This window comes from Sapajus apella, unplaced genomic scaffold (genome assembly GCF_009761245.1).
Source record: "Sapajus apella isolate SASKATOON/1434 unplaced genomic scaffold, GSC_monkey_1.0 scaffold2, whole genome shotgun sequence".
In the NCBI taxonomy this organism is placed as follows: Eukaryota; Metazoa; Chordata; class Mammalia; order Primates; family Cebidae; genus Sapajus; species Sapajus apella.
In genome coordinates this window covers 80812698-80835265 of record NW_022436942.1, presented here as the reverse complement: position 1 = coordinate 80835265, position 22568 = coordinate 80812698, and the positions used below count along the sequence as shown (strand labels likewise).

Sequence of the window (22568 nt, the reverse complement as noted above, 5' to 3'; positions counted from 1 at the left end):
TTCAAATATTTTCATAACGGGAGCAGTTCAAGCTGGTAGTTAAGAATACAGACTACAGCATTAGACAGTTTGAGCTGAGGTTCTGCTCCTTTCTAACAACCTTGGGAAGACGGCATTTACCTTAATATTTTAGTTTTTGAACTTAGTATATAAGGAGACAACAGTAGGAACTACTTTACAGCTTTGTTATGAACATGAAGTAGATAAAGTATTTAACCTAACACCTATTGCATAGTAAATATTAGGTGTTTAAAAACAACATTTTCCAAAAGGCAAAAACATTATTGAAATAGACTGAGTGAAGTTGGGAAGCATCTATCCTTAGGGGTTTAAAAATCCAACGATTGGCCAGGTATGGTGGCTCACGCCTGTAATCCCAGCATTTTGGAAGGCCAAGGAGGGGGGATCACTCGAGGTCAAGAGTTTGAGACCAGCCTGCCCAACATGGTAAAACCCCCATCTCTACTAAAAATACATAAATTTGCCAGGTGTGTTGGTGCACGCCTGTGAGGCAGGAGAATTGCTTCAACCCAGAAGGCATCGGTTGCAGTGAGCCAAGATCGAGCCACTGCACTCTAGCCTGAGCGACATAGCAAGACTCCGTCTCAAAAAAGAAAAAAAAAGAAAACCTAACTACTGGGCATGGTGGGTGCATGCCTGTAATCCCAGCTCTTGGGAGGCTAAGACTAGGAGAGAACTTAAACTCAGGAGTTCGAGACCAGTCTGGGCAACATATCAACATCTCATCTCCTATATATAATACTAAAAAAGGAGAAAAATTAAAAATCAGTAAAAATTCAACTATCCTGGAAAAATCAAGTATTTGGTTCCCTATCTGCAAAGAAATAAACTCTCTTAAAACCATTTCTAAGTTTCAATGTTCTAAGATTACACAGCTTTATATAGGTTCTTTAGCTGATATTACGATTTGATAACAATTATGTCCTATATAACAAAAAATATTGTTTATATTGCAAGGCATTATAGAAACCTTTCACGTACAACAGCTACTTTAAGACACCCTCCAACCTGCAGCTCCCAGGTCATTCTGTGCGGGCTCAAGGAGCCATTCCAAGGCAGCCACAATTGTTTATTTCCTAGTAGTAAATTTACGCAGGAATTTAATACAAGGCCACCCTTGCAGTGAGAATGGAAGATCTTCCCATGTGTAAGTCCATCTTTTCTATCCTTTTTTTTTTTTTTTTTTTGAGACGGAGTTTCGCTCTTGTTACCCAGGCTGGAGTGCAATGGCGCGATCTCGGCTCACCGCAACCTCCGCCTCCTGGGTTCAGGCAATTCTCCTGCCTCAGCCTCCTGAGTAGCTGGGATTACAGGCATGCGCCCCCATGCCCAGCTCATTTTTTGTATTTTTAGTAGAGATGGGGTTTCACCATGTTGACCAGGATGGTCTCAATCTCTTGACCTCGTGATCCACCTGCCTCAGCCTCCCAAAGTGCTGGGATTACAGGCGTGAGCCACCGCGCCCAGCCTCTATCCTATTAATAGTCATAAAAATTGGATTTACTTATATTTTACTTAATGAAAATCCCACCTCTTTAGAATGATCTGGCTCTTCTTGTAACGCCAATCGTGCCCATATGATGACTCTTTCCGCAGTTTTCTCAGCTTCAGCAGGAGGCAAAGACTTCAACAGAAGGAGACAGTCTTCACCCTATAAAAAGGGTTTGAAAGAAAGAAAAAACAGCTGGTCTTTGCAAAGGACAATGTGGACTTCCTTCTTTCCTTTCTACTTAAAGATGAAAATACATCATTTGGAAAAATAGACTATGGTTCAATGTTTAATAATCTGAAAATCCATTTTTATTTAAGTTCTGGGATACATGTGCAGAACGTGCAGGCTTGTTACATGTGCCATGATTTGCTGCACCCATTAACCTGTCAACCACGTTTTAAGCCCTGCATGCATCAGCTAACCATCCTGCCGCTGAAAATCCATTTTTAATGACAGCAAACAATCAAATAAATTTAAAATATAAAATATGATCCTAAGTACTGAAGATTTAATTCCTAGGCATTACTATGATTATAGAATTATATAAAAATAATGACACTTAAAAACACAATAGGCTGGGCACAGCAGCTTACACCGGTAATCCCAGCACTTTGGGAGGCTGAGGCAGGCAGACTACTTGAGGTCGGGAGTTTGAGACTAGCCTGGCCAACATGGTGAAACCCGGCTACCGCACTCCAGTCTGGGAAATGAAGTGGGACCCTGTCTCAAACAAACAAACAAACAAACAAACAAACAAACAAAGAAGCCGTATGAAATGACAACATAAAACTTACAAACCTGTTCTCTATCAATCAGGTCAATAATTCTTAGACTGTAGATCTCATCATCAGACAACATAAACGCTTGGGCCACCTTTAAAGCATCTTCTAAAGAAGATGGGACATCTTGTTTGAGAATATATCTAACCACCCCCTGAAACAGACAATATGCACATTTCTTTGTTATGAATACTCACAGAGAACCAAGAAATCATTTGCCTGTAAGAGCAAAGTGGCCAAAAAATTAAAATATTGCAGCAGGTCAAGCACAGTGGGTCCTGCCTATAATCCCAACACTCTGGGAGTCTGACACAGGTGAATCACAAGGTCAAGAGATCGAGACCATCCTGGCCAACATGGCGAAACCCTGTCTCTGTTAAAACACAAAAATTAGCTGGGTGTGGTGGCATGTGCCTGTAGTTCCAGCTACTCAGGAGGCTAAGGCAAGTTGAGTGAGCTGAGATCGCGCCACTGCACTCCAGCCTGGCGACAGAGTGAGATTCTGTGTCAAAAAAAAAAAAGGGGGCAGCAAAAAACTAAATTGTATTCAAGATTAAAACATGATTTATATTCTGATAATTCCACAGTCCTGTCTTCTTTCTTCTTTAGCTTCTTCATTTTACTATTTGGTGTCTTTAATACTCTCATAAATAACTGAACACTTTTTAATATTATATCTAACAAAAGTAATGTAGTGAAAAAACCTGGCTCTATTAGCCTCCTAGAATATAAAATCCTCCTTAAATTTCCCATGTTGCCCTAGAAATGAAAGGAAAGAGAAAAAAAACTCTTCAAAGAGTGTACTTACCATTATTTCCTTGTTTAAGAGATTCACCTCTCTTATTCCATAGCCTCGTAAAAGTTTTTTCATCTCCATTAGCGTGTAACTTTCCTGTAATAACTTGACTCTGAAAGCAAATTTATCGATATTAACATGGATCGTAAGGGACACAGTAAACAATATAAGAACATAAATGAATGTCAACTCAAAACACGTTTCTCCAAAGCACAAAATCATTTGTTTGGTAGACTGTAATCTTACTTGGGATGGTCCATTTCGAGGTGCTGCTTCACCAGCTGCTCCACAGCTGCACTCCAAGGAACCACTGCTGCATACATGATCTTGAGCACTGCATCAAATATGAGCTACAAAGAGATGCACGCATGGACAAGAAACAGCCCTCAGGTTTACGATGCATGTAAGTGAACAGCACAGGTTAATGAGCAGAGCTCTTACATCAACCACATGGTAGTTTGAAAATATTTCATCCACTCACTGGAAAACCATATAGTTTTTCAGTTTTCACATACAGAGAACAATTTGACTATTTAGAAAAATTCAGAAGAGTATTTTGCCTACCGTAAGCTAAGAATGCAGCTTGATTGCTTTCTAGGGTCTTGACAATGTCTGGGATTTTTTTTTTTTTTTTTTTTTTTTTGACGCAGCGTTGTATTCCCATTGCCCAGGCTGGAGTGCAGTGGTGCAATTATGGCTCAGTAGAGCCTCAACTTAATGAACTCAGGTGATCCTCCCACCTCAGCCTCCCAAGTAGCTAGGGCTACCAGTGTGCACCAACACACCCAGCTAATTTTTGTATTTTTTTGTAAAGAGAGGGTTTTGCCATGTTGCCCAGGCAGGTCCCAAACTCCTATGCTCAGGCGATCTGTCAGCCTTGGCTTCCAAAAGTGCTGGGATTACAGGCATAAGCCATTGTGTCCAGCCTCAGTCTCTGGTTTAAAAGCAGTTTTCATTATTTTATTTATATTTTATAGTGGTAACTAATAACAGTGCCAAGTTAAAATAAAGGCACATTACAACATATTTAAAAATGTCTCATATTGCAGGGAATAACTGAAAAAGAAAAGTCAAGTCTCCATGTTTGCATAACCACAGAAAAGCCTGAAAAGGTATGCATGGAGGTTCTCCTAGGGGTGGAAATGAGAAAACAATCACTTTTTATTTTCTGAAATTAAAGAAAACAGATGCTTTAGGAGGACAAAGAGGGCAAGATCACTTGAGCCCAGGCGTTCGAGATCAGCATGGGAAACATGGGGAAACCCTGTCTCTACAAAAAATACAAAAATTAGCCAGTCGTAGTGGCACGTGCCTATGGTCCCAACTACTCAGAAGGCTGAGGTGGGAGGATCCCTTCAGCCAGGGAGGTTGAGGCTGCAGTGAGCCATGACCATGTCACTATACTCCAGCCTGGGCAACAGAGCCAGACCCCATCTCAAACAAAAACAAATATGTGTCAGTTTTATGAAGAGAAAAAAGCTTTCAGAAAAGATCTAATGCTCAAAAGCAAAATGCATACGGTCACTATTTACTTACGTCAGTGTCAGATAAACACCCTATTACTGCCATGGCCTTTGCTTCCCATGCTGTTTCAAAAAGTGATGTGGACTTTGATATGGACTTTGAGCTGCATCTCTTCAGTAAATCCTAAAAAGGGATAAACACATATGTTTTTTAAAAATTCATGCCACATACAGCTAGATACAGATATATGGTCTTGATAGATGAGTTTTAAAAAAAAAACCTAAAATTCAAATTAGTCATGAATGTTGAACAATGGCCTAAAAATATAAAACTACCAAAACATTAGCCTTTAGTTTTATATGGTACAGAAAATTTAAGAATGAAACACTCTTGAAGAATCTACAAATAAGATTATTGTAGCACATTAATAATGTTGACAAGAAATAACTGCTAATATTTACTGAGCTTGTGCTGCTATGATCTCAAAATAGCCCTTTGAAGAAAGTACTGTGAAAGGAAAATATCTTGGGCCCCCAAAATCACTAAGGAAAACTTCGGCTGGAAACTGCTTAGGGCAAATCTGCCTCTCATTCTATCAATGTTACCCCTCTGTTCACTGAGATAGCTGTGTATCTGACTGCCTTCTTTGGAAAGGCTAATCAGAAACTCAAAAGAATGTAACCGTTTGTGTATCACCTATCTGTGACCTGGAAGCTCCCCCACCTTGGAGTCTTCCTGCCTTTGCTTCAAGTTGCCCCACCTTTCCAGACCAAACCAATGTACTTCTTACATTTGCTGATCGATGTCTCATGTCTCCCTAAAATGTATAAAACCAAGCTGTGCCCAAACCACCTTGGGCACATGTCATCAAGACTTCTTGAGGCTGTGTCATGGGTGCGTCCTCAACCTCGGCAAAATAAACTTTCTAAATTAACTGAGACCTGTCTCAGTTTTCTGAGTTTACAGTCCTAATATATCACTTTTTGCTCAAGAGAGTTAGTAGCACAATTAACCCACATTCTTAACCAATTCAATATGTTGCATGAGTCCGACTAATAAAGCATATGACATTCCTTAAAGTTAAATATTTACTACAGTGCTACACCGCATAGATCCAAGAAGTAAGACTAGATCTAAAGGAAAAGTTACCTCTATGTACAGCAAGAGAAGCTCCTCCTCCTGCAAGTCATGTTCCCTCATGTAAACTCTTATAAACTTCTCTAGGACGGAGGGAATAAGCTCTGGGGCCAGCACTTTATCAAACATTCGGAACACTATGCTGGTTGTATTTTCCTGGATGCCAAAAGAAAGATGGCATAAACACAGACTCTACCCATAATTTGATATACAAAATAATTATTATGACCTTGGACTTTACCTTCTCAAAATCAGACAGGGCTAATTTGCAGTTGTATTTCCTATGCAAGGTGATCAACTCTCGCAAGTTATTTACCAAAGACCTTAGCTGACATACTTCCTCTGTGTTCTGATAATCCTTCTAAAACAAAAGTGTTAAAGTTGTTACGGATATAAAAGAAAAGTTTGAGAGGGAAATGGAATCAGGATTCTTTCAGATAAAATAAGAAATGACCCTGGTTATGTACACAAGAGGAAATCTGCAACTTTACTGTGTATACTTGGATTTTTCAGAATCCAAGTATATACAGTACACAGCATCATTTGGCTAGCACCCAGTATTCCATCTATCTATAGAGATTATATATCACAACCAGATATAAAGGTATAACATTTCCTAAAATTACATACGAGGAACACAACCTTCAATATTGATAAAAGTTAACCAACAGGGAACAGATAAAAACAATGTTTTACAGCAAGAGGAAAAAGCTCATATATAGAAAAGTTGACTTGATAGATACAACCTTTGAAAACTAATACTAGGCCAGGTTAGGTGGCTCAAGCTTGTAATCCTAACACTTTGGGAGGCCGAAGAGGGCAGATCACCTGAGGTCAGGAGTGCAAGACCAGTCTGACGAACATGGTGAAATCCTGTCTCTACTAAAAACACAAAAATTATCCAGATGTAGTGGCACACACCTGTAATCCCAGCTACTTGGGAGGCTGGGGCAGGAGAATTGCTTGAACCCAGGAGTGGGAGGTTGCAGTGAGCCAAGATCGTGCCACTGTACACCAGCCTGGGCAACAGAGCAAGACTGTCTCAAAAAAGAAAAGATTAATTTTTTTCTTTTTTTTTGGAGATGGAGTCATGCTCGGCTCACTGAAACCTCTGCCTACCAGGTTCAAGCAATTCTTTTGCTACAGGCTCTCAAATAACTGGGACTACAGGCACCTACCACCATGCCTTTTTTTTTTTTTTTGTATTTTTACCAGAGACAGGGTTTCACCATGTTGATCAGGCTGGTCTTGAACTCTTGACCTCAAATGATCCACCCGCCTTGGCCCCCCAAAGTGCTGGGATTACAGGCATGAGACACAGTGCCAAGCCAAGATTTATTTTTCAAAGGACTGTCAAAAGCTGCTAAGGCAGAAAAATCCCAATTATACCACTTAGCAGAATATTTATATAGTTCCCCTTCTGGTTGGTTCAACATAGAAAAAGTGCTCATTAAAATAGGTTGAGGGGGGCCAGACACATTGGCTCATACCTATAATCCCAGCACTTTTTGAGACCCAGGAGGGTGAATAATTTGAGGTCAGGAGTTTGAAGAACAGTCTGACCAACTTGTTAAAACCCTGGCTCTACTAAAACTCCAAAAAAATTTGTCAGAAGTGGTGGCGGGTACCTGTAGTCCCAGCTACGTGGGAGGCTGAGACAGACTTGTTTGAACCCAGGAAGTGGTGGTTGCAGTGAGCTGAGATTGCACCACTGTGCTCCAGCCTGGGCGACAGGGTGAGACTCCATCTCAAACAACCAAACAAAAAATGGGTTGAGGGGGCTGGGCACCATAGCTCACACCTATAATTCCAGCACTTTGGGAGGCCCAGGTGGGTGGATCGCTTAGCCCGGGAGTTCAAGACCAGCCTTAGCAACATGGCAAAACCTTGTCTTTACGAAAAACACACAAATCAGTCAGGCGTAGTGATGCGCACAGGTAGTCCCAGCTACTTAGGAGGCTGAGGTGGGAAGATCACTTGAGCCCAGGAAGTTGAGGGTGCAGTGAGCTGGAATGTCGCACCACTACATTCCAGCCTGGACAACAGAGTGAGGCCTTGTTTCAAAAATAAATAAATAAAATAGGTTGAAGTTGTAACACAAATATCAGAAAGGAAAAAAAAAAAACAATTTTCTTTCATGTGGATTTGAAAGGCACAAAACAAAGGAACAAAAAAACAGAAAGTTTAAGAAGATGATATATTTATTTCCAGATACTTCACCTACATGCAGACAAACGCTGTCAGGTAAATTGACTGTTTGATTACTAAAAATCTGTTTTCCACAACATACCAAGGAAATCCACCGCCAAGAAGATGCCAATCCCAACTCATCTGGTTTTTCTGCTGTGAAAAATAGCTCTGCCAACTGAAGTCCATTTTCTGGCCAATTTGCCTTTAAAAAATATTACAGGCAGTTCAAAACAATGTTTTATGCTGTTGGAAGTGTGAAAAATGCCTTTTTACTGTTAATTAAATCAGCATTACCTTATCAGTTAATTCAAGGTTCCTGGCTGCTTGTTCCAACCATTTTGCAAGAATTATCTGAAACAGATTATTTAAAAACAAAATTCTTAATGGATAATCACTGATGTAACTAAAAACCTCCATGATTTTTTTTTATTCCTTTAGAAATTTATTTTGTCCATAATTGTCTTATCTATAATTGTCTTTTTTTTTTTTTTGTGGGTACACAGCAGGTGTACATACTTGTGGAGTATATGAGATGTGTTAATACAGGCATGATATGTGAAATAATCACATCATGGAGAATAGGGTATCCATTCCCTTTGTGTTACAAACAATCCAATTACACTCTTTTAGTTTTTTTTTTTTTTGAAACGGAGTCTTCCTCTGTCTCTCAGGCTGGAGTGCAGTGGTTCAATCTTGGCTCACTGCATCTTCCCCCTCCCAGGTTCAAGTGATTCTTCTGCCTCAGCCTCCCCAGTAGCTGGGACTACAGGTGCTTGCCACCATTCCCGGATAATTTTTGTATTTTTATTAGAGACAAGGTTTCACCACATTGGCCGGGCTGGTCTCGAACTCCTGACCTCGTGATCCACCTGCCTCAGCCTCCCAAAGTGCTAGGATTACAGGCATGAGCCACTGCGCCTAGCCTCTTTTAGTTATTTTTAAATGTAGAATTTTTTTTTCCTTTTCCAGTAATGGCTATAAGCAATAAATGTAGAATTAAGTTATTATTGACTATAGTCACTCTATTGTGCAATCAAAGAGCATGTCTTATTCATTCTTTTTTTTTTTTTTTTTTTTTTTTTTTTTTTTAAGATACAGAGTTTCACTTGTGCTCCTTCTGGAGTACAATGGCTCAATCTCAGCTCACTGCAACCTCCTGGGTTCAAGCAATTCTCCTGCCTCAGACTCCCAAGTAGCTGGGATTACAGGTGCATGCCACCACACCCGGCTAATTTTCGTATTTTTAGTAGAGACAGGGTTTCACTATGTTGGTCAGGTTGGTTTCAAACTCCTGACCTCAGGTGATCCACCCACCTCAGCCTCCCAAAGTGATGGGATTACAGGTATGAGCCACCACACCCAGCTTCATTCTTTCTAAATATTTCTTTTATAGCCATTAACCATACCCACTTCTCCCTGATCACCCTGCAACCCTTCCAAGCCTCTGGTAACCATCCTTCTACTCTCTATGTCCATGAGTTCAACTGTTTTGATTTTTAGATCCCACAAATAAGTGAGAACATACAATGTTTGTCTTTCTGTGCCTGGCTTATTTCACTTAACATAATAATCTCCAGTTCCATCCACGTTGTTGCAAATGACAGAATCTCATTCTGAACCACTATAATTGTCTTTTAAGAGACAATTTAATTAACACTGGTGTTAGTTAACTAACTGTTCAACTAGCTGGTGTTAATGTGACTTAATCTTCAATGACCTAATGTAAAATATGAAATAAAGTCCTCAAGAGTGGAAATAATTAAGACAACTCACCTGTCCTTCAGGCACAGTCCTTCTTACAAATGGAATCACATCATTTTTAAACCATGGGCACAGCTTTTGCAAAGAGACTGGTGCAGAAATTGAGTTAAGCAAGCTCTCCAGCATTTTCACATCAAATCTGCTTTCAAAGTTTGCCTAAGTTGTAAGGAGTGAGAAATTAATATCAGACAAATTTAAACCAGAAGCCTCCCAAATGTTTGACAAAGACATTTTAGGAAGTGATTTTAAGGAATAGCCTACTGATTTAATAAAGAGCACTAAAGGAGACTTACACTATGCAAATGATTCTAGTTGGGAGCTGTGCAGTGCATGAAATGTCATGGCATTGAATGCCAAATAATGTATCAAGTTGCAGAGGAACCAGCAAAGAGAGTATTCTAAGGAAAACTTAACTGGAGATGACAGTAGGAATTCTAACAAGCAATGTGGCCATTAATGGCATCATGACAAGTTATGACTTTTTGGATCTAATGTTCTAGGCCAACCTTAAAGGGATAAAGACAAGCAATTTCGAGGGGAAATTTTTTCCTACAATCTGAGCTGCAGTAGCAACATCTTCTCCACCAGGGCTACATTAGAAAGCCCACTAATAGGCCGGGCGCAGAGGCTCACACCTTGGGAGGCCGAGGTGGGTGGATCACCTGAGGTCAGGCGTACAAGACCAGCCTGGCCATCATGGTGAAACCCCATCTTAAAAAAAAAAGCCCACCAATAAATCACATAATAATATGTTGCCTTTTGAGCTAAGATTAGGAGTTAGACGACTCTTTTTTGGTTAACTTTTATTTGAAGTTCAGCACTGTTAAGTGTAGGTTTGTGGTATAAGTGTAGGTTTGTTACGTAGGTGAACTTGTGTCAAGAAAGTGTGTTGTACAAATTATTTCATCACCCAGCAATTAAGCCTATTAACCATTTAGGTATTTTTCCTGATCCTTTATCTGTTCCCACCCTCCACTCTCAGAAAGACACCAGTGTGTGCTATTTCCCTCTATGCGTCCATGTGTTCTCATCATTTAGCTCCCAAGAATCTAGACTCTTAATGATTGGATAAAATAAGGTTATACTGTATCCTCACAGTACATAGTACTTCTTCTGATTTAATATCATTAAAGGACAATTTTCTCTGGGAAAAGTCTCTTTTTTTTTCTTTTTTCTGAGACAGAATGCCATTCTGTTATCCAGGCTGGAGTGCAATGGCATGATCTTGGCTCACTGCAACCTCCATTTCCCAGGTTCAAGAAATTCTCCTGCCTCAGCCTCCCGAGTAGCTGGGACTACAGGAACATGCCACCATGCCCAGCTAATTTTTGTATTTTTGGTAGAGACAGTGTTTCACCATGTTGGCCAGGCTGGTCTCAAACTCCCGACCTTAAGTGATCCACCTACCTCGGCCTTCCAAAATGCTGGGATTACAGGAGTGAGCCAATGTGCCTGGCCAATGGGCAAAGACCTTTTTATCCCCTTGCCCTTCGCAAACAAAAGCAAGTCATATTTTAGCAACCAATCAAAATACACCCCATCACCCAGTCACACTTGCGCTCTGTTAGCTTCCAACATTGATTCAATCACCTAACTCAGGAGCTACAAAGCTGTTAAGGAAAAAATGTGAAACATGTTACCCGATGTCGAAGCCAAAGGTACTGTGCACAAACAAGGTTTCCTTCTCTTAGCTGTAAAAAAATATCTTTAAGTTCATCTTCATTATTTAGAAATTCAATCCAAGAACTGCCACTGAATAGACAAAGAAGGGAAAAAAGTTAGTTAAAAAAAAATTAAGGTTATACCTTTTAAGTGCTTATCTTTATATGCATTTTAATTAGTTTTGTTCTTCATAAAGTTAAAAACAGTGCAGAGTACATTTCCTTCTTATCTTAGACCCTACAACTCCTGTCATCTTCCCCAGAGCAATGCAACTTTTTGTAGGGCCTTCCTCAGATAATCACTACATGTAGAAATAATTATTTTTCATTCTTGTTTTTGCTTTTTGAAGATGTGATCTCGCTTTGTTGCTCAGGCTGGAATTGAATTTCTGGGTTCATGCAATCCTCCCATCTCAGCCTCCTGAATAGATGGGATTACAGGCATTTTTATTGTATTTTATTTTTTTTAAGATGAAGTCTCACTTTGTGGCCCAGGCTATAGTGAAGTGGAGTAAATCTCGGCTCACTGCAACCTTTATCTCATTGGTTTGAGAAATTCTCATGCCTCAGCCTCCCAAGTAGCTGGAATTACAAGCATGAGCCACGATTGGCACTACAAAAAGAGCCAGATCATTCTAAAGAGGTGAGATTTTCACTAAGTAAAATATAAGTAAATCCAATTTTTATGTCTATTAATCAATAGGATGGAAAAGATGAACTTACACATATGAAGATCTACCTCTCTCACTGCTAGGGTGGCCTAGTGAAAAGAGTCCTGGGTAAATTTACTGCTAGAAAGACAAACAATTAGGGCTGCCTTGGAGCAGCTTCTTGCGCTCACACAGAATGACCTGGGAGCTGCACGTTACAGGGTGTCTTGGAATAGCTGTTGTAGACGAAATTGTTCTGTAATGTCTTGCAATATAAACTATGTTTTGTATTATATAGGACAAAATTACTACTGTTAAATACTAATGTCAGTTACAGAATCCATATAAATCTATATAATCTTAGATATCTTGAAACTTAGAAATGGTTTTCCTTTTTTTTTTCCTTTAAGATAGAGTCTCACCCTGTCCCCCAGGTTGGAGTGCAATGGCATGATCTTGGCTCACTGCAACCTCTGCCTCCCAGGTTCAAGTGATTCTCCTGCCTCAGCCTTCCCCGAATAGCTAAGATTACAGGTGCATGGAAATTTCTGTATCTTTAGCAGAGTCAGGGTTTTACCATGTTGGCCACAACTGGTCTCGAATTCCTGACCTTGTGATCCGCCCACCTAGGCCTCCAAAAGTGCTGGATTACAGGCATGAGCTACACGCCCAGCCATGACTCAGAATTTTTTTTTTTGAGACAGAATCTTGTTCTGTTGCCCAGGCTGGAGTGCAGTGGCACGATCTCAGCTCACAGCAACCTCCACCACCCAAGTTCAAGCATTCTCTAGCCTCAGCCTCTCGAGTAGCTGGGACTGCAGGTGCGCACCACCATGCCCCGATAATTTTTGTATTTTTAGTAGAAATGGGGGTCACTATGTTGGCCAGGCTGGTCTCAAACTCGTAATCTGCCCACCTCAGCCTCCCAAAGTACTGGGATTACAGGCGTGAGCCACTGCAACCAGCCAGAAATGGTTTTAAGAGAGTTTACTTCTTTGAAGATAAGGAACCAAATACTTGATTTATCCAGAATAGCTAGATTTTTACTGAGCCTAAGAAGTTGAGGCTGCCGTGGGCTATTATTGTGCCACTGTACTCTAACCTGGGTAACAGAGCAAGACGCTGTCTCAAAAAAAAAAAAAAAGGAATGACAACAAGGATGTTCAGCCAGTTTTGTTGCTGGAAAGACAGTATTTCCCATCACTCAACACCCCCCCAATAGAAACACAAATCATGAAGAGGAATGCTATAGCTTTTATGACATTCAAAATTTCTATGTAACTTATAATCTAAAAAAATTTTTTGTTTGTTTTGAGATCAAGTCTTGTGCTGTCACCCAGGCTGGGGTACAGTGGTGTGATCTCGGCTCATTGCAACCTCCACCTCCCCAGTTAAAGCAACTCTATTGTCTCAGCGTCCCTAGTAGCTGAGATTACAGGTGTTTACCACAACACCTGGCTCATTTTTGCATTTTAGTAGAGACGAAATATCGCCATGTTGCCAGGCTGGTCTCAAGCTCTTGACCTAGGTGATACACCCGCCTCTGGCTCCCAAAGTGCTGGGATCACAGGCGTGAGACACCATTCCTGGCCAAAAAAATTTTAACAGGGAATATACACACCTGAATTTTTCTGGTCCAAATGCTCCATAAAAGGTAGTCAGTTTTGCATGAGCTCTTAGCACCTGAAGAAAAAATAATTTAATAATCTGAATTTATATGCAATAATATTGAAATGTAAAAACACTAAAAATTAATCATTACGTTTCACATGTAAATACACATTCACATTTTATCTCACATCACAACTCAATTCCCATAGGCCTTCCTTTATTTAATACACATACACACACAAAACAAGAGATTTAAAATTTCCAATTACATCCAATTATAAAGGCACACATACATTAATTATAGGTACTGTTTTTTTTTTTTTAAGACAAAGTTTCACTCTTGTAGCCAGGCTGGAGTGCAGTGGCGCAATCTCAACTCACTGCAACTTCTGCCTCCCAAGTTCAAGTTATTCTCCTGCCTCAGCCACCATGCAGCTGGGATGACAGGCGCCTGCCACCACTCCAGCTAATTTTTGTATTTTTGGTAGAGACAGGGTTTCACCATGTTGGCCAGGCTGCTCTCAAACTCCTGACCTGAGGTGATCCACCCACCTGGGCGTCCCAAAATGCTGGGATTACAGGTGTGAGCCACCAAGCCCAGCCTATAGGTACTCTTTAAAATCAGTTTTCTCACTGATTTCTAAGTTCTTATGGCCAAATCCAGCTGGATTACAGTATTTACTTTGAACTAAGAATTTAAATATCTATATGCACACATGCATGCACACATGTATTTTGGCATCATCATAATCATCATCACAGTTTATCTTCATTTGAATGTTTAGCAGGTACCAGGTACTATGCACAACAGTTTATAGGAATTATTTCCTTTGATCCCAAAATGACCTTATAAAGTATGTACCTATTATGATTTTGCAGATAAGAAAGCTGAGGTATTAAAATAACTTGCTCTTGATAAAATATGGGCCTATCTTGAATAGAAAACATATTATAAAGGTATATTCACCCACATATTAACCTATACATCTAATGAAATTACCTCTTTCAAGCCATCAGAATAAATGAGAAGGGTTTTTTCTTTCTTCAAAAGCTAAGAATAATAAGAAATACAGTTAGAAGAAAATCTACCATGTTAGCTATTTCCTAAAAGATGGATTTTCTGTGAATAAAAAAAAAATTTTTTTTTTTGAGACAGAGTTTCGCTCTAGTTGTCCAAGCTGGGGTGCAATGGTACAATCTCGGCTCACCTTAGCCTCTGCCACCTGGGTTCATGCGATTCCTCTGCCTCAGCCTCCCAAGTAGCTGAGATTACAGGCGCCCACCACCACGCCCAACAAAAACAAAAAAAAAAATTTTAACAAATTGCATTTAAGTGTGAAATGAATATTAAAGTATAAAGAAGTGACTTTTTTTTTTTTTTTTTTTTTGAGACGGAGTTTCTCTCTTGTTACCCAGGCTGGAGTGCAATGGCGCCATCTCGGCTCACCGCAACCTCCGCCTCCTGGGTTCAGGCAATTCTCCTGCCTCGGCCTCCTGAGTAGCTGGGATTACAGGCACGCGCCACCATGCCCAGCTAATTTTTTGTAGTTTTAGTAGAGACGGGGTTTCACCATGTTGACCAGGATGGTCTTGATCTCTTGACCTCGTGATCCACCCGCCTCGGCCTCCCAAAGTGCTGGGATTACAGGCTTGAGCCACCGCGCCCGGCCTAAGAAGTGACTTTTTAAAAAAAGTAATGCTTTTGGTTGGGGGCGGTGGCTCACGCCTGTAATCCAAGCACTTTGGGAGCCTGAGGCAAGTGGATTGCCTGTTCTCAGGAGTTCGAGATTACTCTGGGCAACACAGTGAAACCCTGTCTCTACTAAAATACAAAAAAATTAGCCAGGCATGGTGGCACACACCTGTAGTCCCAGCTACTAAGGAGGCTGAGGCACGAGAACCCCTGGAACCCAGGAGGCTGAGCTTGCCGTGAGCCGAAATGGTGCCACCGCACTCCAGCATGGGGTACAACATGAGACTCCATCTCAAATAAAAAATAATAAATAAAAATAGAGCAACAATACTCATAGGTCATTGCAAAAATGGCGTTATTTGAAATCACAAAAACTGCATGTAAAAAAGGGTCTATGACAGGAAAAGAAACCATTTTTTATTTTATCTTTATTATTATTATTTTGAGACAGGGTCTTGCTCTGTCATCCAGGCTGAAGTGCAGTGATAGAATCTCCACTCACTGCAACCTCTGCCTCATGGGTTCAAGCAATTCTCCTGCCTCAGCCTTCCAAGTAGCTGGGATTACAAGCATGCGCCACCATGTCCAGCTAATTTTTTTTCATATTTTTAGTAGAGATGGGGTTTCACCATATTGGCCGGGCTGTTCTCGAACTCCTGACCTCAAGTGATCTGCTTGCCTGGGCCTCCCAAAGTGCTGGGATTACAGGCATAAGCCACTGTGCCCAGCAAATAATCCATTTTTAAAAAATTATTTCTTAGGCATAAGACAAACTAATATACACAAACAGCATCAAAACTTACCCTCCAGCCAGGCGAGGTGGCTCATGCCTGTAATCCCAGCACTTTGGGAGGCCGAAGTGGGCAGATCACAAGGTCGGGAGTTTGAGACCAACTTGGCCAACATAGTGAAACCCTATCTCTACTAAAAATACAAACAATTAGCTGGGCATGGTGGCACATACTTGTAGTCCCAGCTACTTGGGAGGCTGAGGCAGGACAATCACTTGAACCCAGAAGGTGGAGGTTGCGGTGAGCTGAAATTGCGTCACTGCACTCCAACCTAGGTGACAGAGCAAGACTCCGTCTCAAAAAAGAACTTACCCTCCCACCTTACATCCATTAGTGCTGGGATTACCGCCACTGCACTTGGCCCAATATCTCAACACTTGAGAGTCTGAGGCAAGAGGATTGCTTGAGCCCAAGAGTTTGAGGCTGCAATGCATTACAATTGCACTCCATCCTGGGTCAGAGCAAAACTTTGTCTCAAAAACAAAAAGTATTAGCAAAGATGTGGAGAAATTGGAACATTCATGCACTGTGGCTGAAAATGTGAAATGGCACAGTCACTGTGGAAACTAACATGGTTCCTTAAAAAATTAAAGAGAGAATTAGGACTCGATGTGGTGGCTCATGCCTGATATCTCAGCACTTTGGGAAGCCAAGGTGGGCGGCGGATCACCTGAGGTCAGGAGTTCGAGACCAGCCTGGCCAACATGGTGAAACCCTGTCTCCACTAAAACTGCAAAAATTAGCTGGGCGTGGTGGCACACATCTATAATCCCAGCTACTTGGGAGGCTGAGGGGAGAGAATCACTTGAGCTGGGGAGTGGTGGGTTGGGGGGGCGGAGGTTGTAGCGAACCAAGATCATGCCACTGCACTCTAGCCTGGGCGACAGTGAGACTCTGTCTCAAAAAAAGAGAATCAGGATATGACCTAACATTTCCACTTCTGGGTATATACCCCAAATAACTGAAAGAGGGACTCGAATAGACATCTGTATACCCATGTTCATAGCAGTATTATGCACAGCAGCAAAAATGTGGAAATAAGAAGTCAGGGTTAGGGTCAGAGTAAGGGACCATGGATAAACAAAAAGGAAAGAAATTCTGTCATTTGCAACATAAATGAACCTAGAGGATATTATGCTAAGTGAAATAAGCCAGTTACAAAAGACAAGTACTGTATAATTCCATATAATATAAAGTACTTATAATAGTCAAAATTATATACATAGACAGCAAATGGTTTGCCAGGGCCTTGGGGAGACTGGGAAATGGGAAGTCAGTGTTCAATGGGCAGAGTTTCAGTTTCATAAAGATGAAAAGAGTTGGGGAGTTGGATGATGGTTGCATGTGATTATAAATGTATTTAACACCACTAAATTTTAAAATGGTTAAGATAGGCAGGATGCAGTGGCTCACGCCTATAATCATGGCACGTTGGGAGGCCGAGACGGGAAGATCATTTGCAGTCAGGAATTTGAGACTAGCTTGACTGACATGGTGAAACCTCATCTCTACTAAAATACAAAAATTAACCAGGTGTGGTGGCAGGTGCCTATAAACTCAGCTACTTGGGAGGCTGAGGCAGGAGAATCACTTGAACCCAGGAGGTGGAGGCTGCAGTGAGCAGAGATCACGCCACTGCACTCCAGCCTGGGCAACAGTGTGAGACTCTCTCTCAAAAATAAAATTTTATATATATATATATATATATATAGTTATTCATTTTTTCTTTTTTTTAAAGGTTAAGATGGTAAATTTCATGTTATGTATTTTTTTTTAAACAAAATAAAAACAAAATTGGGGGAAAAAGTAGAAATAACCCAAATGTCCATCAATTGATAAATGGAGAAACAAAATGTGGTATATCCATAAAATAGGATATTATTTGGCAATAAAAAGAAATATAGCACTGACACATGCCACAGCATGAATGAACCCTGAAAATATTATACTAAGTGAAAGAAATCAGACATCAAGGACACATATATGACTCCATTTATTTGAACTGTCCAGAATAGGCAAATCTAGAGAGACAGGAGGTAAATTAGTGGTTTCCTGAAGCTGCGGGACTGTGGGAATGGGAAATGACTATTAATGGCATAGAGGTTCTCTTTTTTTTCTTTGTTTTTTTTTTGATACAGAGTCTCTCTCTTTCACCCAAGCTGGAGTGCAGTGGCACATTTTCTGCTCACGGCAATCTCTGCCTCCCAGGTTCAAGAGATTCTCTTGCCACAGGCTACTGAGTAGCTGGAATCACAGGAGGACACCACCACACCCTGCTAATTTTTATATTTTTAGTAGACAAGGGGTTTCACCATGTTGTACAGACTAGTCTCGAACTCCTGACCTAAGGTGACCTGCCCACCTCTGCCTCCCTAACTACTGAAATTATAGGCATGACCCACGGCACCTGGCCATTTAAACTTTTTAATTTGATTCTTTTCTTTTTTTTTTTTGAGATGGAGTCTCACTCTAACGTCAGGCTGGAATACAGTGGCATGATCTCAGCTCATTGCAACCTCCACCTCCTTGGTTCAAGCGATTCTCCTGCCTCGCCTCTCAAGTAGCTAAGACTACATGCACGTGCCACCACGCCCAGCTAATTTTTGTATTTTTAGTAGAGATGGGGTTTCACCATTTTGGTCAGGATTGTTTCGATCTTTGACCTTGCGATCCACCCGCCTTGGCCTTCCCAAAATGCTAGGATTACAGGCATGAGCCACCGCATCCAGCCAATTTAATTTAACTTTTTATTTTGTTTTGTTTTGGAGCTAAAGTCTCAGGCTGTCACCCAGGCTGGAGTGCAGTGGCGTGATCTTGGCTCACCGCAACCTTGGCCTCATATGTTAAAGCAATTCTCCTGCCTCATCCTCCCGTGTAGCTGGGATTACAGGTGTGCACTACCACATCTGGCTAATTATTGTATTTTTAGTAGAGACAGAGTCTCACCATGTTGGCCAGGCTGGCCTGGAACTCCTCCTTACCTCAGGTGATCCACCCGCGATGGCCTCCCAAATTGCTGGGATTACAGGTCTGAGCCACTGAACTCAGCCCTAAGTTCATTTTTTCAAACAAAGTCTCGCTCTGTCACTCAGGCTGGAGTGCAATGGTGTAATTTCAGCTCACCACAATCTCTGTATCCCAGCTTCAAGTGATTCTCGTTGCCTCAGCCTCTCAAATAGCAGGAACTACAGGCGCATGCCACCACACCCAGTTAATATTTATATTTTTAGTGGAGATGGGATTTTATCATGTCAGCCAGGCTGGTCTCGAACTCCTGACCTCAGGTGATTCACCCACCTTGGCCACCCAAAGTGCTGGGATTAAGGTGTGGGCCACCACATCTGGCCTGAGATAGAGGTTCTTTTTTGGAGAGGTTTAGAAGTTCTAAAATTGACAATGATGCTTGCACAACTCAATGAATATATTAAAAACCACTGAACTGTATACTTTAAATAGGTGAATTGTACAGGATATGAATTATCTCCATAAAGCTGTTATAAAAACTTTTTTATTAATGATACACATAGAGGATAGGAGGAAAAAATATATTTGAGGTGGTAGAATTATGAGAGATTAAAGCAAATTATCCCCACCAAAAAAAAAAAAAAAAAAAAAAAACCCAAAATACAAAAAAAAGAACCTACCCTGGTTTTGGCATAATTCAGCATCTCTTGAGTGGTTTCATAGGTTATCCACTGAGCCTTCAGGCAGTAATTCACCACAAATTCATCATCCTGTTTCACAAATGCCAGAGACAGTAAGGCAACCTAATGTTGATCAACACATCAATCTCAGTATTCCAGTATATGACAGAGAAAACATACCTGGATTTTATGTAGATTTTCCTTAGCGTCGTCTATAAGTTGTTGCCATTCAGTCTGTTCATTGGCATCCACAGAACTCAAAGCCAGTTTCTCTAATATATGATTTGACTTGACCTTGTAAACAGGCTGTAATGTAAATATGCCACATCAAGCAATTTGAAGTACAATAATACCAGAGGATGGCTTATTCTCACAGTAAGCTGAATAAGACAAACTACCATGAAAAAGGTGAATCCTCATGCGCTCCAGGAATAAGATTTAGAGAAAGTAACATTTAGATATCTGAGAGATAATCCAGATTATTAGCAGGTAAGGAACCATTTATGTTGAGCCCTTATTAAACATGTCAAGCAGTGCACTTACTAACAGCTTCATATGAGCTAAGATATGAAATCTACATATTCATCAACAGATCATTGAATAAAGATGCACAATAAAATACTGTTTAGTCTAGAAGCTGCTATCCATCAACAGATAAGTAAATAAGGAAAATGTGGTATATTTGCACAACAAAATATTGTTTAGTCTAGAAGCTGCATGTAGTGCCAGCCTGCTCAGGAGGCCAAGGCGGGATGATAATTTGAGACCAGGGGTTCGAGGCCAGCCTGGGCAACATGGTAAGACTCTGCATATTTAAAAAAAGGGAAAAAAAATTTTAAAAAAAAAAGGGAAAACTTGTCATTTGCAACAACATGGATAAACCTGAAGGACATTATGCTAAATGAGAAAAGTCAGACACAGAAAGAAAAATACTGTATGATCTCACTTATATGTAAAATCTTGAAACAGTCAAACTTATAAAAGGAGAGAATAGAATGGCGATAACTAGAGCCCAGGGGAAGGGATTGAGGGATACAGAGGTGTCAGAGATGTTCCAAGGCTGTAAAGCTTCAGTTAGAAGGAAGAATAAGTTTCAGAGGTCTATAATGACTATAGTTAGTAACAACGTATATTTCAAAATTGCTAAAAGAGCCAGGTGTGGTGGCTCACACCTATTATCCTAGCACTTTGGGAGGCCGAAGCAGGCGGATTGCCTGAGCTCAGGAGTTCGAGACCAGCCTGGGCAACATGGCAAAACCCCGTCTCTACTAAAGTACAAAAAATTAACCAGGCATGGTGGTGTGCTTCTGTAATCCCTGCTACTCAGGAGGCTGAAGCACGAGAATCACTTGAACCCTGGAGGTAGAGGTTGCAGTGAGCCGAAATTGTATCACTGAACTCCAGTCTGCGAGACAAAGCAAGACCGTCTCAAAAAAGAAAAAAAATTGCTTAAAAAAAGTAGGTTTTAAAATGTTCTCACCACAAAAAAAGATAAGTGAGGTGACAGATATGTTAGTTAGCTTGATTTAGTCACTGCACAATGCAAATGTATAAAAGCACCACACTGCACCTCGAAAATATGTATAATTATTCTTGTTTTCTCTTTTTCTTTTCTTTTTTTTTTTTTTTTTGAGACAGAGTCTCGCTCTGTTGTCCAGGCTGGAGTGCAGTGTTGCAATCCTAGCTCACTGCAACCTCTGACTTCTCATTCAAGCAATTCACCTGCCTCTGCCTCCCGAGTAACTGGAACAACAGGTACCCACCACCATGCCTAGCTACTATTTGTATTTTCAGTAGAGACAAGGTTTCACCATGTTGGCCAGCCTGGTCTTGAACTCCTGGCCTCAAGTGATACACCCACCTTGGCCTCTCAAAGAGCTGGGATTACATTAGTTCTAAAATCTTTCAGATGTTCAAAAAGGTAATAGTGTAAATTATAAATACTATAATAGTAATATACTCATCACCCTTAGCTTAAAAAAATAAAACAGATGTTACCGATAGTTTCAGATCCCACTGTTTTCTTCCCAAATACATCATCCTCCTTCCCCAACCAGAAGTATACATTATTCTTGTATTTAGTACTTATTCTATTACTTCCTTTGTCTCTTAACTCATATACATTTCTAAATACACAGAATTATTCTTGTTGGACATGGTGGCTCAGGTCTATAATCCCAGCACTTTGGGTGCCCAAGGAGGGAGGATCACTTGAAGTCAGGAGAATTCAAGACCAGCCTGGGCAATATAGCAAGACCCTGTCTCTACAAAACATATATAAAAATATATATATTTTTTTCAGCCAGGCGCAGTGGCTCACGCCTGTAATCCCAGCACCTTGGGACACTGAGGTGGGTAGATCACTTGAGGTCAGGAGTTCAAGATCAGCCTGGCCAACATGGTGAAACCCCATCTTTACAAAAAATACATACATATATATATGTATGTATTTATATGCACATATATGTATTTATATACATGTATGTATATACGTATATATTTTTAAAGAATTATTCTGTATGTTTTAAAACACTGTATTTTTAAAACAAACACATGAATAGCAAGCACCGACTTAGTAAATATTAATTCTTTTTTTCTTTTTGGAGATGAAGTCTTGCTCTGTTGCCCAGGCTGGAGTGCAGTGGTGCCATCTCAGCTCACTGCAACCTCTACCTCCCGGATTCAAGCAATTCTCCTTCCTCAGCCTCCCAAGTAGCTGTGGGACTACAGGTGCACACCACCACACCCAGCTAATTTTTTTTTTTTTTGTATGTCAGTAGAGACAGGGTTTCACTATGTTGCCCAGGCTGGTCTCGAACCCTGAGCTCAGTCAATTCACCCACCTTGGCCTCCCAAAGTGCTGGGATTACAGGCATAA

General features: G+C 40.7%; 1 protein-coding gene across 2 annotated transcripts in view; it reads right to left on the bottom strand.

Annotated features, from left to right (window-relative positions):
- Positions 1–22568, bottom strand: part of KNTC1 (kinetochore associated 1) — a 102567-nt gene that overhangs the window by 53670 nt on the left and 26329 nt on the right. For both annotated transcript variants that reach the window (XM_032242737.1, XM_032242728.1), the window contains exons 17-31: positions 19871–19996; positions 19691–19780; positions 14563–14613; positions 13573–13634; positions 11281–11392; positions 9653–9796; positions 8174–8230; positions 7980–8081; positions 5931–6050; positions 5702–5845; positions 4625–4735; positions 3335–3438; positions 3101–3200; positions 2312–2446; positions 1553–1672 (exon numbers count right to left, since the gene is read on the bottom strand). In XM_032242737.1, the coding sequence (XP_032098628.1) occupies positions 1553–1672; positions 2312–2446; positions 3101–3200; positions 3335–3438; positions 4625–4735; positions 5702–5845; positions 5931–6050; positions 7980–8081; positions 8174–8230; positions 9653–9796; positions 11281–11392; positions 13573–13634; positions 14563–14613; positions 19691–19780; positions 19871–19996 (1578 nt within the window). The remainder of the gene's footprint in view (positions 1–1552; positions 1673–2311; positions 2447–3100; positions 3201–3334; positions 3439–4624; positions 4736–5701; positions 5846–5930; positions 6051–7979; positions 8082–8173; positions 8231–9652; positions 9797–11280; positions 11393–13572; positions 13635–14562; positions 14614–19690; positions 19781–19870; positions 19997–22568) is intronic.